The sequence below is a fragment of the Capra hircus genome, chromosome 3 (assembly GCF_001704415.2).
Source record: "Capra hircus breed San Clemente chromosome 3, ASM170441v1, whole genome shotgun sequence".
In the NCBI taxonomy this organism is placed as follows: Eukaryota; Metazoa; Chordata; class Mammalia; order Artiodactyla; family Bovidae; genus Capra; species Capra hircus.
The window spans coordinates 19,639,608-19,659,937 of NC_030810.1; the positions used below are offsets into that span (position 1 = coordinate 19,639,608).

The 20,330-nt window shown below is 40.1% G+C and overlaps 1 protein-coding gene across 2 annotated transcripts in view; it reads right to left on the reverse strand.

Moving 5' to 3' along the window:
* EIF2B3 (eukaryotic translation initiation factor 2B subunit gamma) overlaps positions 1 to 20,330 on the reverse strand; it is a 120,710-nt gene that overhangs the window by 48,307 nt on the left and 52,073 nt on the right. For both annotated transcript variants that reach the window (XM_018043491.1, XM_005678550.3), the window contains exon 5: positions 18,313 to 18,424. In XM_018043491.1, coding sequence (XP_017898980.1) covers positions 18,313 to 18,424 — 112 coding nt within the window. The remainder of the gene's footprint in view (positions 1 to 18,312; positions 18,425 to 20,330) is intronic.

A 20,330-nucleotide genomic window follows, 5' to 3' on the forward strand; every position in this document is an offset into this window, starting at 1 on the left:
TCTTGAGTTCTAAGAAATTCTTCAGGAAACAGAATTTTGCAAATATGGTTACTTACCTTGTGGTGCCCGGGTTTGATTTGAAGTTCACACTATGATAATTCTCTCCCTTGATCTAACCAATTTGGAAAGCTGAACTCTCTTGTTCAGTTCCTTGGTTTGTGAATTCCTTGACTCATTCAACATATTCTACTTAAATTATTCTATCCTTGCAACTACCTTATGAACTATATATCTCATATTTATAGCTGAAGTCAAGTTGTATCATATACCTGGGGAAGGAATAACTTATAAGTTTGAGTAATCATCTTCTAAATTCTTACCGATCCCTACCTCATATGGCAATAATATTCAAATAGCATTTTACAGTTTTTAAGTTTTTTCAGCTTTTTACTGTGATCATATAAAGTAGGTAAAACAAACAAAAAAATATTCTTCCATTAAAAAAAATTTCCAAAAATTTAGCTGGTACACTCAACACTAGAGATTTAGCTACAAATGTGAAATACAATAAAGGAACAGAGATGGGCAATTCAGACATTTTTTTCTTTCACATGAAATTTGTATTGAATGCAAATCTTGGGACCAGGATTTAGTGCCATTTAAGTTGCCCAAAAGGTGTTTTCTTATTTTATTTTTCCCCATTTAATTGTTTTTAAATGGCATTAGAAATAAGAATTGATATTTTAAAATAAAACAAAATAAACAAAACCAAAAAACCTCAAAGAGGCACCAGTAAATCTGGGTAACTGGTTGATTGCTCTGGGCCAAGAAGATGTTTTTGATTTCTACAAAATAAAGAAATCAGTAATAGAAATGATAACACATTTAGAAATAGTTATAATATTTCTAGGACAATATAAGCCATCAGGATTATTTTTATAGACTAATTTTTAAAATAGTAGGTTATATAATTTAGAATTCAAATTTAAAGTGTTTAAAATTTAAGGTAAACCAAGCATCATTTTATGATCTTAAAAACAGGAATACCAGTTTTTAAAGCAAGGGAAAAAAAGCCAACAGGTAGTAACTATAATTATTAACATTATTTTAGAATAAATGAGGAATGTATAAATGAAATAAATACTGGGAACAATACAAGGATAAGCATGTACTGTTTAACTGCAAAGATAGATGGCTTTTAAAGTATCTTCAAGAAAGTCCTTAGCTGGTTTGTACAATTTACTATTTTAACCATTTTCAAGTATATAGTTCTGTGGGATTAATCATATTCACTTTGCAGTACAACTGTCACCAACATCCATCTCCAATACTTTTACATCTTCCCCAATTGAAACTCTGTATCCATTGAACACTAACTCCCCATTCCCTTCTTCCTGTGAGCCCCTTGCAACCACCATTCTACTTTGTCTTTATGATTCTGGCTACTCTACTGCTAAGTCGCTTCAGTCATGTCCGACTCTGTGTGACCCCACAGGTGGCAGCCCACCAGGCTCCCCCGTCCCCAGGATTCTCCAGGCAAGAACACTGAAGTGGGTTGCCATTTCCCTCTCCAATGCATGAAAGTGAAAAGTGAAAGTGAAGCCGTTCAGACATGTCCGACTCTTTGCGACCCTATAGACTGCAGCCCACCAGGCTCCTCCGTCCATGGGATTCTCCAGGCACGAGTACTAGAGTGGGGTGCCATTGCCTTCTCCAGGAACCTCATATAAGAAGAATCATATATTTGTTCTTGTGACTGGCTTATTTCATTAGCATAATGTTTTTACAGTTAATGTTGAAGCATGTGTCAAAATTTCCTTCCTTTTGAACTCTGAATAATATTTCATTGTATGTGTGTACCACATTTTCTTTGCCGATTCATCTGTCTATAGATACTTGAATTGCTTCCACCTTTTGGTTATTGTGACTGATGCTGCTATGAACATGAGTATACAAACATCAATTTAATCTGTTTCACATACACATTTCTTAAATTTTAATTATGGAAATTTTCAAACACATAAAATAAGAGAAAAACATAATAAATTCCTATGTGCCCAAATAGTTTCAATTATCAACATTTTCTAGTCTTTAAAACTTTTTGCTGCAGTATTTATTATGGGTTAAATTGTGTCCCCCCCAAATGATAACACACAATACCTGTGAATATGATCTTAATTGGAAATATGACATCTGTAGATGATCATGTTAAGGTTAGGTCATTAGAGGAGCCCTAATCCAATAGAACTAGTACCTTAATAAAGGGGAAACTTGAACACAGAGACAGATATGCAGAGGGAAGACAATATGAAGACACGAGGAGAATGCCATCTACAAGCCAACAATGCCTGAGGTTTCCAGAAGATTAGAAGGGTGGAACAGATTCTCCTTCATAAACCTCAGGAGGAACCAATGCTGAAAATATCCTGATTTTGGATTTCTAGCCTCAAGAATTGTGAAGACAATAAACTTCTGTTGTTCTAGGCCACCCAGTTTATAGTGATTTGTTAATACCAAACTAATATAGTTTTTAAAAGCATGTTCCAGACACAAAATCATCTTACTGTAAATATTCCAGTATGTGTAGTACATATTTCCAAATGATAAGGACTATGAAATACAATCATTATATCACTACACATAATAAAATTATCAACAACTTCGTAACATCTAATATCCAATCCAAATCCAGATTTCTCTTTTTATAGCTAGTCTGAATCAGAGCCTCACAATTCATTTGGCAATTTCAGTTTAAAAAAGTTACCCCTTTGTATTTCCCTGACAAGCCATATGATTAGAGTGAATCATCTGTTTTGTAGAACACTGACTGCTTTGAAATAGTTTAAAAAAATAGATTTATCGATACATGCCACTGAGAAACTAAGGCTACACATCTTAACTAGAGAGTCTCAAGCAGCCAAACAAATATATATTTTTTAAAGATGTATAACATGATCCTTGGGGATCAGACTATAGCATACTGATAATCCCAGGACTCTCCTATGCTCAATTCTCTTATCAGTTATCCATCGTTTTGTGTAAGCTTTTTTTTTTCCGGGGGGTGGGGGGGAGTCTTGAAGCTTGCGAGATCTCAGTTCCTGACCTGGAATCAAACCTGCGGCCCCTGCTACTGAAGCATGAAGTCTTAACCACTGGACTGCCAGGGAAGTCACAGTAAACAGTTTTTTGGTAATTTTTTTTTTGAAGGCATAACCCCTGTCTTGCTGTTCACTGAACTCACGGTAGACAAAGCATGAGTGGGGAAGCTGGAAGAGAACTCGAGGAGGCATAGGAACTGCAGATATGTTTATTATCTCCAGGATGGCACAATAGCAAGACATGCTATATTCTCTCATGGTGGACCCAGCAGGCACAGCCACAAGGGCTTTTCAGGTGGTGCTTATATAGGTCATGATGCACATGTGCAGTGCTACAAATGATCTCAGCTGTTACAGAACCATGCAAAGTCATTATTCACAAAATGTGGGGTAAGAGCAAGAGGACATGGGGGCGAGAGGGCCTGACCACCACCATATTGACTAATTTGCTATTTCTCTGTATTCTACCCCTTCAGGGTCTCTCACGTCACAATCCAGGTGCAGTCCATCTTCTGCGATATTTCCTTGGCTTAGTAACACTGACTTTTGAACCCACATTCTGCAACAGCAGTAGATGCTACAACAGCAAATAGTTACATCCCTGCTGCTGCTGCTGCTGCCAAGTCGATTCAGTCGTGTCCGACTCTGTGCGACCCCAGAGACGGGTCCCCACCAGGCTCCCCCGTCCCTGGGATTCTCCAGGCAAGAACACTGGAGTGGGTTGCCATTTCCTTCTCCAATGCATGAAAGTGAAAATTGAAAGTAAAGTCGCTCAGTCGTGTCTGACTCCTAGCGACCCCATGGACTGCAGCCTACCAGGCTCCTCCGTCCATGGGATTTGCCAGGCAAGACCCAACTCCAGGTATCACCTGGAACTCATGTTGCAGTCCTTGTCCTCATGGGGTTAGAAGAGCCACCCACCACATGTGGACTGCCTTTATTTTCCATGGCCAAGTCTAGTCCACTGTCTGTCCTTGTGAAATTGCAGCATCCTGAAATTGCGGGGTTTTTATTAAGGACCCACAAAACCCTGTACAGGCACCAGGCCCACCCCTTCAAAGAGCAGATTTTTGCCGTTTTCACAGCCTATCCATGTGATTCTGTATGCTTTATAACCTCTGGTGCACACTGTTCCAAATCTGCAAGAGCATCAGAGGTTAGTAGCAATCATAGAACACAGCCTTTATAGTATACCTCTGCACAGGGAGCCATCCAATTTCCAAAGGTAAGCACACAGCCTTTATAGTATTTCAAAGTGGAAAAGAGCATCTGAATGGATGCCATGTAATCTTCTAGCTGAAGCACCCGTATCTCTTGCTGTTGGCGTTTCCCAAACTTGGTAAACTGCTGTTCTGATCTCAGTTGCCTCCATAGCTCTAGGAGCAGAGCACTAGGCTGTTTATTAATTTTATTTCTGTCAATTCCTGCTGCCAGCAAATCAGCCCACATTTGCATCTGCGAACCTGGATGGGGCCTTTACCAGTTGGCCACCCCCCTTCAGGGTCTTCACACTTTTAATCCCCTTCGCCTGCCACCATTCCACTACTTCTCCCAAGCCTGCCACTATTGAGGTGGCAATTAAGGAACCAAAAGGGTGGACAGGATATTGTTCAAAATGGCAACTTGCATGCCGCCTATAAAATGGTTGTCACTTCCGAAGGCTCCTCCACCTGCCAGACCAGTATAGAAGCTGACAGGGTGGATGTCCAGCCGATTCCAAGCATGGTGATGGTTTCCCAGTCATCACCCACCACCTTGAAGTCCAGGTCCTCATTGTATTTTCTGAGCTTCACTTGCCATCCTATGAAGCTGTCTGCAGGCTCAGTGGTTTCCTTGGTGCTCCACAGAGGTGGGTTCAGCAGGACCTGATCCAGCTCTAAACTTGCCACTGTGGTTTCACTTTCCCTTTTTCCTTTCTTCTTTCTCTACAGTGGGGTTGCTCCTTGATCACCTTTCTGGACTTCACCCTGGCTGCAGAGTTGGTGCCGTTCCTCTTCTCTTTGGCATCCTTGGTGCCCAAGGCCTCCCGGGGCTTCACCTTCTTGGCCCCATCCTTCTGCTGCATGACAAGCCTTACTAACAAGTGGGGGCCTGGACCTGTAGTCTGAAAAAGATACAATTCTGTCTCACTGTCAAAAACACTGGGTTCTTTAAGGCCACGAAGTTCTTGCTCTAATTCCAATATATGCTGCTCTAGTTCTTCCAAGCATCTCTGCACAGCCTTCAGGGCAGTCAGGAAATCCACCCATGGTGCCAGTGGTAGTCCGTGTCACCTTGTCTGGCAAACGGGAACTTATCACCTGCAACACCTTCTCAATGCGATACAGTGATCTGTCCACTGCCTCCCAATCTTCCACTGGGGCCCATGCTGACAGGACCATGGCCACTGGCTTCCTCCATCCACTGGAGCCTTAGGCTCCTCTACCTGCTGTGTATCCTGCCGGCTACGCCAACTGTCTCACTGTTCACTGAACCCAGGGTAGGCAAGGCACCAGCGAGGAAGCTAGAGGAAACTTCGAGGCGCTGTAGGAACTGCAGACATGTTTATTCTCTCTAGGCTGGCGCAGCAGCAGACATGCTATATTCTCTTGTAGCTGACCCAGCAGACACAGCCTCAAGGGCTTGACAGGTGCACGCAGTGCTACAAAGGATCTCAGGTGTAAGTAACCATGCAAAGTCATTACAAAACATGGGGTGAGAGCTTAAAAGAATGTGGCGTGAGAGCACCTGACCACTGCTATCTTGGCTAATTCACTCTTTCTACAAACCCAAGGACAAAGACCAGGAGAGGAAAGTAACAAAATTTTGGAAGCTGTAAAGAAGGATAGTGGTAACAGACTTAGCATACCTAAGAAAGCTGAATCCTAAACCAGCCATAAAGAAAGCTGAGCAACTACCTGATTTGTACTGCAGAAGCCCTGAAAAGATCAGAAATTGGCAGCATAGCTTTTACCCACTAGAAAGTTTAGAGGAGTACTTTAGGGGTTTCAGCTGGTTAGTAGCAGTGGGGCTCCTAATGTAGATAAACAGCACGCATTTCAAGACTTTCCACACCATCAGCAAAATAATCAAGAATGTGAACCCATTTCTCATCATCTATAGTCCCAGAAATAGAGATGTGGCCATGATCCTTGAGGTTTTGACTTAAGTTCCTGTCTTTCCCCAAGATGAATGTGTGAATATTTTATTCCATTTTTAAAAGACATCATTTAGAAGCTTGTTTTAATATTTTCATTATCCTTCCAGTAAAAAACCTCGACTAGTATTCAAAAGAAAACAACTAGCATTGGAGAAAAGCCACATGATTTTCTTATTAAATATTTGGCACAAACACGTTTACTTACAAATTATTAAAAACACATGTCTTTCAGAAATAGGAATTTAAGAGCTGGGGAAGGGCCATTAAAGAGCCACTAAGCCAATCTCAGCTGGGGAAATTGAGGCTTAGAGAAGCAAAGTGATTTGCTCAAGGTCATACAGCTTTTCTCTCTCAAGATTAAATTCCAAATTCTCTGCACTTGAATTTCTAGTACCATACTCTTTCTATCAGTAACATTCAACATTCTTTTCCACTACCTATATTGCCTCTCCAAATCAGTAATACATCAACTTGATAGATGGAAAAGGTGCTTTATGGATGCTGTGCCTTCTCCAAATCCACTGAGGCAGGATGAATTTGGGCCCACTGGAATAAAGTTATCAGTACTACTTGACGACAGAGGGATAATCTCTCTGTACCTGACCATAGGCTGAGTAGAACTCCTACTTCAAGTGTCTTACACTGTCTCATTTTCTAGCGGACCAAATATGCCCAAGGCCCAACAGAAGAGAACATTATTTGCAGTCAAGTAAATACTTCATCCTCTACTGGACAGTGGGAAAACAAATGGGATGTACATTTCTTCCTCACTGTCCTTTTCTCCTACAACCAGTACATATAAAAGTAAGAAAACTTGAAAACAAGAGGCTTCCGGCTCTGTAACTCCCCCCTTTGGAAATTTAGTTTGAAAAGAAAGATAGGAAGCACCGTCTTCTGGTATTCAAAAAGTGCTTGAAAATCTGCCCCAGCATTTACTGAAGGCCCTGAGATCAACAGGTATGAAGGAAAAATATACCTCCATCTGCTCTTCATTTTCACCTTACCTCTTGGCTATGTTCATCTTCTTTGCTCCAATCATGCTTAACCCTTGCTCTCTGTGGCAGGGACCTCTGAGACTAAGATATTTACTAACAATTGACCATAGAGAACAACAAACTAGTTCCCAAGGAGGTTAAAGAGAAAGCAGGAGACAATCTCCAGCTTCTAGCTGTGATTACAGAAACATAAGACTCTGGCTTCTAAGAATTTTATGAATAAACCTGCCAATCTAATGTAGCATAAACATCAGTGCTTGGTGGATGCATAAATGAGTCAGATCCCTTGTTTCACATAATAATAGATGACCACAAGTAGTCCCTTCTGCATTCCAGAGGACACAATCCCTTTGTTCTTTGGAGTCTTGTGAATTTAGGAATGCAACACTGGATTTCTTTTCAGGTCTTATACCTTAAACCTATCCTGCACACTGCTGTCAGATTACCTTTCCAGAGTCCAGAACTGAAAGCATTCTCTCTCTGCTCAAAATGTTTTTAATAATTCCCCAATATTTAAGCCCCTCTATTTTTGTACCAACTTAATTTCCCAGCCTCAACTCCTAGTGCTCCCCAACAGAGAGCTTCCATTTGGGCCAAACTGTTTCTAAACAAGTCTTACATACCCTGTCTCACACCTTTGCTTAGAACATTCTCCCCACACAGGATTCAGCTTCACATGTCCCTTTCTGTATCAGACCCAAATCCATTTTTCAAGCTGAAATTAATCTATTATGCTTTCTTCATCACCTCAGCCCCTAGAGTTTGATGCCTCCCTTGAATTTTTAGAACACTGTTAGCCTTCATTGTTCACAATCTGATATTGTTTGCTACTGTTTGTTAGGCTTTTATATGTAAAATCTTCCCTTCTACCAAGGCTAATGTGAACTCTTTGAGTCAGTCTCCTGCCTCCTTAAATACCAAAACAGTGGTTTAACAAGAGGAGGAAAGTCAATAATCATTTGCCAGTTGAATATAGTATTCCTGAAAAGTATAAAGCATGAACTAAATGGAAAAGGCCTGTCTCTAACTAGATAAATGATATGGAACAACTTCTTCTTCCCTTGGCTTCCAGTATCATTATCTGAAATATATGGACCAAATGACCTTCTAGCTGTGATAGCATTATTCTAAAATATCTATAAATAAGATCATATTTTCAATACAATCAGAGATATCCTTTAATTGCATCTTATGTCCTTGGCTCTTCTAAAATATAAAGAAATCCTCCTCTGTTTCCTAAAATTTTATTTTGATAAATTGTTTAGGAAAAAATAATCTGTAAGAACCCTCTTACTTCTTTTCTCAAAAGAAAAAATTCCACATCCAGTCTGCCATGTCCTGACTGCTGTCAGAAACAAGCTATGTTAAAATGGGCCCATCATAGATACTCTTTTTAGAAAGGGAGAGGAAAAAAAAAAAACACGCCAATGGGGCTGGTAAACTACAGCCTGTGAGCTGGATGATCCTGCTTCCTGTTTTCGTAGATAAAGTTTTATTGGAACACAGCCATGCTCATCTGGTACATACCTAACGATGCTTTTGTGCTGTAACAGCAGAGCTGAATAAATGCAACAGAGACGAGATGGTCTGCAAAGTCTAAGATATTTACTATTTGCCCCTTGTAGAAAAAGTTTGCCAATCCTTGTTCTATACCTTAACGTTCATCAGAGTGCCAAGCCGTAGATTATAGACTTTCAATCATATAGGTGATTTCCCACTTATTCATTCAACAAATATTTATTGGAATTTCTTATTTCTAAGTAATCCTTGTTCATTTCCTCATCTGTAAAGTGGCATATAATAGAATCTACTTCATAGAGCCATTGTGTAAAAAAAAAAAGCCTTTAACACAATGCCAGGCACAAAATTTGAAAAACTAGGGCTGCTGTCTTATCATCTTCATTGTCATCATCACCATTACCACCAACACAACCATGATGCTTTCCTGATGTTATAGGCCGTGACCACTTAAGAAAGGAGAGAACTCTAGCATTACTCAGGCTTAACTTTGTACTTAGGAAAGAGCTGTACGTTGATAGCACTCTGACTGCAACCACAAGAATAAAAGAAATGTTCCTCTCATATGAAATGGCAGTTGATCATTTAGGCTTCTGATACCAGAAATAACAAAAACTCAATATCTTTTCCAGCGTTCAGTTCAGTTCAGTTGCTCAGTCGTGTCCGACTCTTTGCGACCCCATGAATCGCAACACGCCAGGCCTCGCTGTCCATCACCATCTCCCGGAGTTCACTCAAACTCACGTCCATCGAGTCAGTGATGCCATCCAGCCATCTCATCCTCTGTCATCCCCTTCTCCTCCTGCCCCCAATCCCTCCCAGCATCAGAGTCTTTTCCAATGAGTCAACTCTTCACATGAGGTGGCCAAAGTACTGGAGTTTCAGCCTTAGCATCATTCCTTCCAAAGAAATCTCAGGGTTGATCTCCTTCAGAATGGACTGGTTGGATCTCCTTGCAGTCCAAGGGACTCTCAAGAGTCTTCTCCAACACCACACTTCAAAAGCATCAATTCTTCGGCGCTCAGCTTTCTTCACAGTCCAACTCTCACATCCATACATGACCACTGGAAAAACCATAGCCTTGACTAGACGGACCTTTGTTGGCAAAATAATGTCTCTGCTTTTTAATATGCTATCTAGGTTGGTCATAACTTTCTTCCAAGGAGTAAGCATCTTTTCATTTCATGGCTGCAGTCACCATCTGCAGTGATTTTGGAGCCAAAAAAAAAAAAGTCTGACACTGTTTCCACTGTTTCCCCATCTATTTCCCATGAAGTGATGGGACCAGATGCCATGATCTTCGTTTTCTGAATGTTGAGCTTTAAGCCAACTTTTTCACTCTCCACTTTCACTTTCATCAAGAGGCTCTTCAGTTCTTCTTCACTTTATGTCATAAGGGTGGTGTTATCTGCATATCTGAGGTTATTGATATTTCTCCTGGCAATCTTGATTCCAGCTTGTGCTTCTTCCAGCCCAGCGTTTCTCATGATGTACTCTGCATAGAAGTTAAGTAAGCAGGGTGACAATATACAGCCTTGACATACTCCTTTTCCTATTTGGAACCAGTCTGCTATTCCATGTCCAGTTCTAACTGTTGCTTCCTGACCTGCATATAGGTTTCTCAAGAGGCAGGTCAGCTAGTCTGGTATTCCCATCTCTTTCAGAATTTTCCACAGTTTATTGTGATCCATATAGTCAAAGGCTTTGGCATAGTCAATAAAGCAGAAATAGATGTTTTCCTGGAACTCTCTTGCTTTTTCCATGATCCAGCAGATGTTGGCAATTTGATCTCTGGTTCCTCTGCCTTTTCTAAAACCAGCTTGAACATCTGGAAGTTCACGGTTCACCTATTGCTGAAGCCTGGCTTGGAGAATTTTGAGCATTACTTTACTAGCGTGTGAGATGAGTGCAATTGTGGGGTAGTCTGAGCATTCTTTGGCATTGCCTTTCTTTGAGATTGGAATGAAAACTGACCTTTTCCAGACCTGTGGCCACTGCTGAGTTTTCCCAATTTGCTGGCATATTGAGTGCAACACTTTCACAGCATCATCTTTTAGGATCTGAAATAGCTCAACTGGAATTCCATCACCTCCACTAGCTTTGTTCATAGTGATGCTTTCTAAGGCCCACTTGACTTCACATTCCAGGATGTCTGGCTCTAGGTGAGTGATCACACCATCGTGATTATCTTGGTTGTGAAGATCTTTTTTGTACAGTTCTTCTGTGTATTCCTGCCACCTCTTCTTAATATCTTCTGCTTCTGTTAGGTCCAGACCATTTCTGTCCTTTATCGAGCCCATATTTGCATGAAATGTTCCCTTGCTATCTCAAATTTTCTTGAAGAGATCTCTAGTCTTTCCCATTCTGTTGTTTTCCTCTATTTCTTTGCATTGATCACTGAGGAAGGCTTTCTTATCTCTTCTTGCTATTCTTTGGAACTCTGCATTCAGATCCTTATATCTTTCCTTTTCTCCTTTGCTTTTTGCTTCTCTTCTTTTCACAGCTATTTGTAAGGCCTCCTTAGACAGCCATTTTGCTTTTTTGCATTTCTTTCCCATGGGGATGGTCTTGATCCCTGTCTCCTGTACAATGTCATGAACCTCCATTCATAGTTCATCAGGCACTCTATCTATCAGATCTAGTCCCTTAAATCTATTGCCCACTTCCACTGTATAATCATAAGGGATTTGATTTAGGTCATACCTGAATGGTCTAGTGGTTTTCCCTACTTTCTTCAATTTCAGTCTGAATTAGGCAATAAGGAGTTCATGAGCTGAGCCACAGTCAGCTCCTGATCTTGTTTTTGCTGACTGTATAGAGCTTCTCCACCTCTGGCTGCAAAGAATATAATCAATCTGATTTCGGTGTTGACCATCTGGTGATGTCCATGTGTAGAGTCTTCTCTTGTGTTGTTGGAAGAGGGTGTTTGCTATGACCAGTGCATTTTCTTGGCAAAACTCTTAGTCTTTGCCCTGCTTCATTCCGTACTCCAAGGCCAAATTTGCCTGTTACTCCAAGTGTTTCTTGACTTCCTACTTCTGCTTTCCAGTCCCCTATAATGAAAAGGACATCTTTTTTGGGTGTTAGTTCTAAAAGTTCTTGTAGGTCTTCTTTCCAGAGTTAATGAGGAAGAAAAAAATGATTTGAATTTATGAACACCTCTCTTGAGAACTTAGAGATTGCTGGCAGCCCCAAACTCCAGCAACAACATTAAAAGGCAACGTGACATTAAATGAGTCCATGGACGGATTCATAATGTGAAATTAAATGAGTCTACTGACTACCTTCCAAATCAACCATCTACCCAGATTTGGTTACAAACAAATTTTCTGTTTTTGTGAGAACTATGATTTTTTAAAAGTCCAACAGCCTGATATATGCATGTAGTTTTTTCTAATTCAATCCAACAAGTAAATGTTGGATTGAAATGGGTGTCTATTTTTCTCTGCTACAGTGTTTGTAATGTCTCTCTAACATGTACAGAAGTTGTCTGAGGAAATAAGTATGCTTTATGCTCAGATATGCAGATGACACCACCTTTATGGCAGAAAGAGAAGAACTAAAGAGCCTCTTGATGAAAGTGAAAGAGGAGAGTGAAAAAGTTGGCTTAAAGCTCAACATTCAGAAAACTAAGATCATGGCATCCGGTCCCATTACTTCATGCCAAATAGATGGGGAAACAGCAGGAACAGTGGCTGACTTTATTTTCTTGGGCTCTAAAATCACTGCAAATGGTGACCGCGGTCATGAAATTAAAAGACGCCTACTCCTCAGAAGTAAAGTTATGATCAACCTAGATAGCATATTAAAAAGCAGAGACATTATTTTGCCAACAAAGGTCCGTCTAGTCAAGGCTATGGTTTTTCCAGTAGTCACATATGGATGTGAGAGTTGGACTGTGAAGAAACCTGAGCGCTGAAGAATTGATGCTTTTGAACTGTGGTGTTGGAGAAGACTCTTGAGAGTCCCTTGGACTGCAAGGAGATCCAACCAGTCCATCCTAAAGGAAATCAGTCCTCAATATTCATTGGAGGGACTGATGTTGAAGCTGAAACTCCAATAATACTTTGGCCACCTGATGCGAAGAACTGACTTATTTGAAAAGACCCCGATGCTGGGAAAGTTTGAAGGCGGGAGGAGAAGGGGACAACAGAGGATGAGATGGTTGGATGGCATCACTGACACAATGGACATGGGTTTGAGTAAACTGCAGGAGTTGGTGATGGACAGGGAGGCCTGGCGTACTGCAGTCCATGCGGTTGCAAAGAATCAGACAAGACTGAGCGACTGAACTGAACTGATGCTCCTTTTGGGATCCTTCAAAATTCTGGATAATAAAATCCTAAATGATTCACTGGGGGAGTAAAAGATTTAAAATCAAGTGCTGGATTTCCCTGGTAGTCCAAGTGGTTAAGATTCTTGTGTTTCCAATGCAGGGGGCAGGGATTCAATTCCCAGTCAGGGAACTAAGATTCTGCATGGCGTGCCCCTCCCCAAAACACTTAAATTATTTTACCAAGAATCCTTTGTATCTCTGAATGCATCTTTTGACCACATGAGATATTAATTATATTGAATTATCTTTCTGTCTTATTTCTATTAGATTCTAATTTCAATTATTTTCATTTTTCATCTAAGGTACTGCTGCTGCCACTAAGTCACTTCAGTCGTGTCCGACTCTGTGTGACCCCATAGACGGCAGCCCACCAGGCTCCCCTATTCCTGCCATTTCCTTCTCCAATGCATGAAAGTGAAAAGTGAAAGGGAAGTCACTCAGTCGTGTGCGACTCTTCGTGACCCCATGGACCGCAGCCTACCAGGCTCCTCTGTCCATTGGATTTTCCAGGCAAGAGTACTAGAGTGGGGTGCCATCGCCTTCTCCACTAAAGTACTGGATATCTTAAATCTTTCCTTTATATATAAAATTTGATTTTCAGTTGTATCACTTCTGTACTTTGCAATTTTAAAATTAATTAATTCTGTAGTTATTTGGTACTCAATTTATTTTCGTTTCTGTACTATTTTCTTTTATCTCGTTTTGTTTTTATAATACCATCTCATCACTCAACTCTTATTTATTAAATTCACAGTCCATTGAGTTGTCCTGCAGTTGTAGAATTATATATATATATTTTTGCCTTTTTAAAAAATATAAATTTATTTAGAATTATATATTTGTAAGGAAATTCTTTGTATTCAGTCCAGTTCAGTTCAGTTACTCAGTTGTGTCTGACTCTTTGCGACCCCATGAACCGCAGTACGCCAGGCCTCCCTGTCCATCACCGGCTCCCGGAGTCTACCCAAACCCATGTCCATTGTGTCAGTGATGCCATCCAACCATCTCACCCTCTGTCGTCCCTGTCTCCTCCTGCCCTCAATCTTTCCCAGCATCAGGATCTTTTCAAATGAGTCACCTCTTCACATCAGGTGGCCAAAGTATTGGAGTTTCAGCTTCAACATCAGTCCCTCCAATGAACACTCAGGACTGATCTCCCTTAGGATGGACTGGTTGGATCTCCTCGCAGTCCAAGGGACTTGCAAGAGTCTTTCCCAACACCACACTTCAAAAGCATCAATTCTTCTATGCTCAGCTTTCTTTACAGTCCAACTCTCACATCCATACATGACTACTGAAAAAACTATAGCCTTGACTAGACGGACCTTTGTTGGCAAAGGAATGTCTCTGCTTCTTAATATGCTATCTAGGTTGGTCGTAACTTTCCTTCCAAGGAGCAAGCGTCTTTTAATTTCATGGCTGCAATCACCATCTGCAGTGATATTGGAGCCCAGAAAAATAAAGTCAGCCACTGTTTCCCCATCTATTTCCCATGAAGTGATGGGACCAGGTGCCATGATTTTCATTTTCTGAATGTTGAGCTTTAAGCCAACTTTTTCACTCTCCTCTTTCACTTTCATCAAGAGGCTCTTCAGTTCTTCTTCACTTTATGTCATAAGGGTGGTGTCATCTGCATATCTGAGGTTATTGATATTTCTCCTGGCAATCTTGATTCCAGCTTGTGCTTCCTCCAACCCAGTGTTTCTCATGATGTACTCTGCATATAAGTTAAATACGCAGGGTGACAATATATAGGCTTGATGTACTCCTTTTCCTGTTTGGAGCCAGTCTGTTGTTCCATGTCCAATTCTAACTGTTGCTTCCTGACCTGTATACAGATATTCACTGAGTTGTTTTTCTCAGGACAGGTTTTTGCAGTATATTTTTCTTGCTCTAATTTTTGCTATGCGTTTGCACAGTTGGATAGATTGAGTCTTTTGGTCTTATTCATGTTTTAAAAAAATAGTTTTATTTATTTTTAGCTATGCTGGGTCTTCCTTGCTGCACAGGCTTTTCTCTAGTTGCAGTGCATGAGTTTCTCGTTGTGGTCACTTCTCTTGTTGCAGAGCATGGGCTCTAGAATGCACAGGCTTCAGTAGTTGTGGCTAGTGGGCTCAGCATTTGCAGCTCTCAGGCTCTAGAGAACAGGCTCAGCTGTGGGGTGCGTGACTTAGCTGCTTCACAGCATGTGGGATCTTCCCAGATCAGGGATGGAACCCATGTTTTCTGCACTGGTAGGCAGATTCTTTACCACTGAGCCACCAGGGAAGCCCATGCTTGTTTTATTTAGTGTGATATATTATAGGTGAATTCTTTTTTTAAAATGTTTATATTTATTTATTTATTTGGCTGCACTGGGTTTTATTTGTAGCATGTGGGATCTTTTAGTTAGAGTATGTGAGGTCTTAATTGTGGCACATGGGATCTAGTTTCCTGGCCAGGGACTGAATCTGGGCCCCCTGCATTGGGAATGCAGAATCTTAGCCACTGGACCACCAGGAAGCCCCATAGATGAATTCTTATCTTTTATCCTTTCATATCTGAGAGTGGCTATCATGTGAGTCTTGGTTATTTTGTATTCTGTGTACTTTTCTACAGCTTCAGGGAATGATGTGCGTGGGAGAGATGGAAAGGGTATAAGGAACTCACCAAGGTACCATAGAGTCTTTGTTCGATTATTTCTCTATCCCAAGATTCTGTTAAACATTCTTGTTTCATTCCATATACCTAAGGAGTTACCCCATTTCTATGGAAGTCTCTAGCTTCACCTTATTTCACCTGTTCATTGTTTAAGGCCAGATCTTTTGTTTCTGTTACAGTCAACCTCAGGGAAAACTGTTCATTTTCCCTGGTGCATCATTTACTCCTCAGTAGTGTTTCTACTGCTTCTCAGTCAGAAGATAAATGTACAGATAGGTACTCAGTTTGCTTCTTTTCAGATCTGGAGCTATTAGTGAGAATTTGCAGGATTTCATTAAGACATCAGAATGGCTTCTGGGGAATGCTGATAGGGCGGAGCTGAGAGCCTACTGCTCTTCCTTTCTGTTCCTCATTGGAATCTTGCTTCTTTCCTTGGTCACCAATTTTTGAGCTTTATTGTGTTTAATTATCCTACTGTGTTTGCTACTGTTGAAACTGCCAGTTTTTACATTTTTAAAGTTTATTTATTTAATGGTTGTGCTGGGCCTTTGTTGTGATGAGCAGGGGCTACTCTTTGTTGCAGTGCCGAGGCTTCTCACAATGGCTTCTCTTGTGGCACCCAGGCTCTAGACACACAGGCTTCAGTAATTGCAGCACTCGGGCTCAGCAGTCATGGTGCATGGGCTTAGTTCCTCCATGGCACGTTGAATCTTCTAGGACCAGGGACTGAACCTGTGTCCCCTGCATTGGCAGGTGGATTCTTATCTACTGTACCACCAGGGAAATCCCTATGCTGGTTTTTAAATTATTTCTCACACTTGATTAGAAACTAGTAGTAGGAAGTTCTGTGATAAAACCTGAAGTAGCCACTTTAATTCACAAGTGTTTTCCTCAAGAGCTGTTTATTTATAGGTGATGTTTACTATGTTTTGGTCACCTACTATGGAACAGGCATTATGCTAACTGTTTTGCATACATTTATTGGAAGGACTGATGCTGAAGCTGAAGCTCCAATACTTTGGCCATCTGATGCGAAGAGCTGACTCGTTGGAAAAGACCCTGATGCTGGGAAAGACTGAAGGCAGGAGAAGGGGATGACAGAGGATGAGATGGTTGGATGGCACCACTGATTCAATGGACGTGAGTTTGAGCAAACTCCAGGAGATGGTGAAGGACAGGGAAACCTGGTGTGCTGCAGTTCATGGGGTCGCAAAGAGTTGGACATGACTGAATGACTGAACAACAACAAATTTCCCATAGCAGCCCTATTATTATTAAACTCATTTTTACAGATGAGACAACCAAAGCTCTAATATAGAACTCTTATCCATAGGGGTAACTGGGCCAATTGAAACTAGAGTTTAACTTCATTTTCATTAAAATATATACACTAAAATATGTCTTCTACCTCTACTGTGCTGGAGAGCAAAACAAACAAACAGGAAAAAACACACCAACCAGCAGAAAAAACATACCAACCAGTAAGACACTTTTCTTTCCCAATTTTCCCTCTCACATTCATTTCATCCAGGTTCCAAACATTTATTAAGCATTGCTATGTAGTGGCATCAGGCAGTGATGCCCACTGAGGATAGTGGCTTCTGAAGTAGTCAATAAAATGCTGATTAAAGAAAATGTGACTATGTTGCCTATGTGTAGCCATTGGGATGACTACTATCAAAAACAAAACAGAAAATAATGCATGTTAATGAGAATATAGAGCAATTAGAACCTTTGTGCATGGTTGGTGGGATTGTAAAATGGAAAACAGTATGGATGCTCCTCAAAAAATAAAAAATAGGGAACTATCAAATAATCCAGCAATCTCACCTCTGGTATATATCCAGAAGAATTCAAAGCAGGATCTCAAAGGGATAGTTGTACATCCATGTTCACTGCAGCATTATTCACAAAAGCCAAGAGGTGGAAGCAACCGAAATGTCCACTGATTGATTAACAGATAGAGAAAATGTGGTGTATATACACAATGGAATTTAAGAAGCCTTGAAAAGGAAAAAAAATTCTGACACATGCTACAATGTGAATAAACCTAGAGGACATTATACTAATGAAGTGAAAGAAGTCAGTGACAAATACAAATAGTATATGATTTCACTTATAAATGGTACTTAAAGTAGTCAAATTCAGAAAAACAGAAAGTCAAATGGTGGTTACCAGGGGCTGGGGAAAGGAGATAAAGGAGAGTTGTGAGTTTCATGTTTGCAAGATGAAAAAGTTTCAGAAATCTGCTTCACAACAATGTCAATACACATAATGCTACTGAACTGTACCCTTAAAGATGGTTAAAGTGATGAATTTTATGTTGTGTGTTTACCACGGTTAAACAAAAAACAGGAAGCTCTATAACACTGTCGAAAGATAGTTCTGTTTCCTGTTCTCTCCACAGCCACTTGCTCTGCTCTGACGCAGGATCTGATTCTACCGTGGCCAGAAAAGACATAGGGAAAAGCTAAGCTTGTGTGGTGAAGAAAAGCCTCTATCCTACCTCATGGGAAAACATTCACATACTTTTGTCAGTTTCACAGAGATTAATCTAGTTTTCATTTCGTTTTTCCCATCCACTGGGTGGTTTTATTTTGTTTTAAGACAAGGAGAACTGCCAAAAAGAAAAACCCCAGGGCTTACTTCTGTAGGATGGATCCCTTAATGATCAGCTCCTCATCCAAGTCTGCTTCATTAGCCATGAAGAGCAGCCTCTTGCCTGTGCTGTCCACTCCAACGAAGTCACGCTGCTCCACTGAATCACACACAAAAAGGAAAATCAAACAAAGCCATTGGCCATGCCTGTGTGACTAAGTCAGGGGACAGGGCACCTGCTCACAATGCTTTTGGAACCAAATACAGGAGTATTATTTAACACGTACTCATCACAGTGTTTAAAACATGGGCAGTCAGAATTTTTTTGTATTGCTCTAGAGGATATAATTAGGTTAGCTAGTGAACTTGAATAAAGTCTGCAGACTAAAGTATTATGCCAATGTAATTTCCTATCTTAAGAGATTGTCCTTTCTGGGCTAGGAGTATGGGGGAAAGACACACATTGATGTGTTAAAGGCAAAGGGAATCATATCTGCAATTTATTCTCATAAATAATTCAGAAAAATAATGATTATATAATATATTGTATATACATCAGATATATTGAATACATAAGAGGGAAAGAGTGGGGAATCTGGGTAAAGGATATATGCAATCTCTGTACTACCCCTATAACCTGTAAATGTGAAATTATATAAAAAATTGAACAGTTAACGAGATGATGGATATTTTAATTAGTTTGTGGTAGTCATTTTATAATGTTTACATATATCAAAACTTTATGCTGCTTATCTTAAACATGTAATTTTTATTTGTTAAAAATAATAAGTAAATACAAAAAATGAAAAGTTAAAGAAAAAGAGGGGCAATCAAGATACTGCTTAGCCAAATTAAGTGTATGAATCTCAAGTTCACTGCATGGAACAGAAGGAAAGTACAACTGCTTCTCTGTAAATAATAACCTAGGTCTGCTCACTGTGTAAATGGGAATAGTATTTAAGGACATCCACATTTAGCCAACAGTAACTATATGTTTACACACTAGATTTTATGCTGTGGAGGGGAGCAATGAAAGAAAATAAGGCACATATTTACTAGATGAGGAGAGTTCTCTGGCAGACAGTGATCTTATAGGCGGCCATATTATTGCTGTCTTCTGTGTCATATTTCTTTCCCCCAACAAGATTACAAATTCTAAAAAGGCAGATTTATGATTCCTTTAGATCTGCCACAACATCTAGCACAATGTCGAACACTTAATAAAATCTGCCAGTAATATCCGTACAGTATCTGTTTATAGTTTACAAAAGCATTTTCACATAGAGACAGCATAGTGTAATGATTCAGAAGAGAGCTTCTGAAGTTAGACTACTTGGGTATGAATTCCACATACTAGCTGTACATCTTTGAGCAAAATACTAAACTTCTATTCCTCAATTTCATCTGTAAGAAGGAAATAATAGTGCCGACACCTATCTCACAGGATTGTTAGGAGAACTAAATGAATTAATAGTATCTGTAAAACTGTATTTAGCGCTTTTAACTAAAACATCAAGTAAAATGTTTACGTTTAAAAAATTAAACAAAAGCCACACTCTCATTTGATCTTCACAACAATCAAATAAAGCAATGATTTAATACCTCTGAAAGAGAAAAACTAAAAGTTGAGTTCTAGGAAAAATGGCCATCTCTAAAGATGAACTTGTCTACCTCCTATTGACAGACAAAGGCCACTATATAACCTAATATGCCTCCCTGTTGGCTGCAGCTGCCTTAACCTAAAACCAAATGTTTCACTCAAGTGTACAATGTGTTTAGTTCAGGTTCTTGAAAGCATTCATTCTTTCAAATGTTTTTTGCTTAGCTCACATGCAGTGTTTTAATCTGAATAGGGAGAAACTGTCATAAAAAATTACACTTTTCTTTTTATTACCAAGATAAGTGAACTCCAAAGAAGGAAGGATAAATAATGCCAATATGCTGCTATCAAAAGTCTACAAATAGTAAATGCTAGAAAGGGTGTGGAGAGAAGGGAATCCTCTTACACTGTTGGTGGGAATGCAAATTAGTACAGCCACTGTGGCGAACAGTGTGGAGGTTCCTTA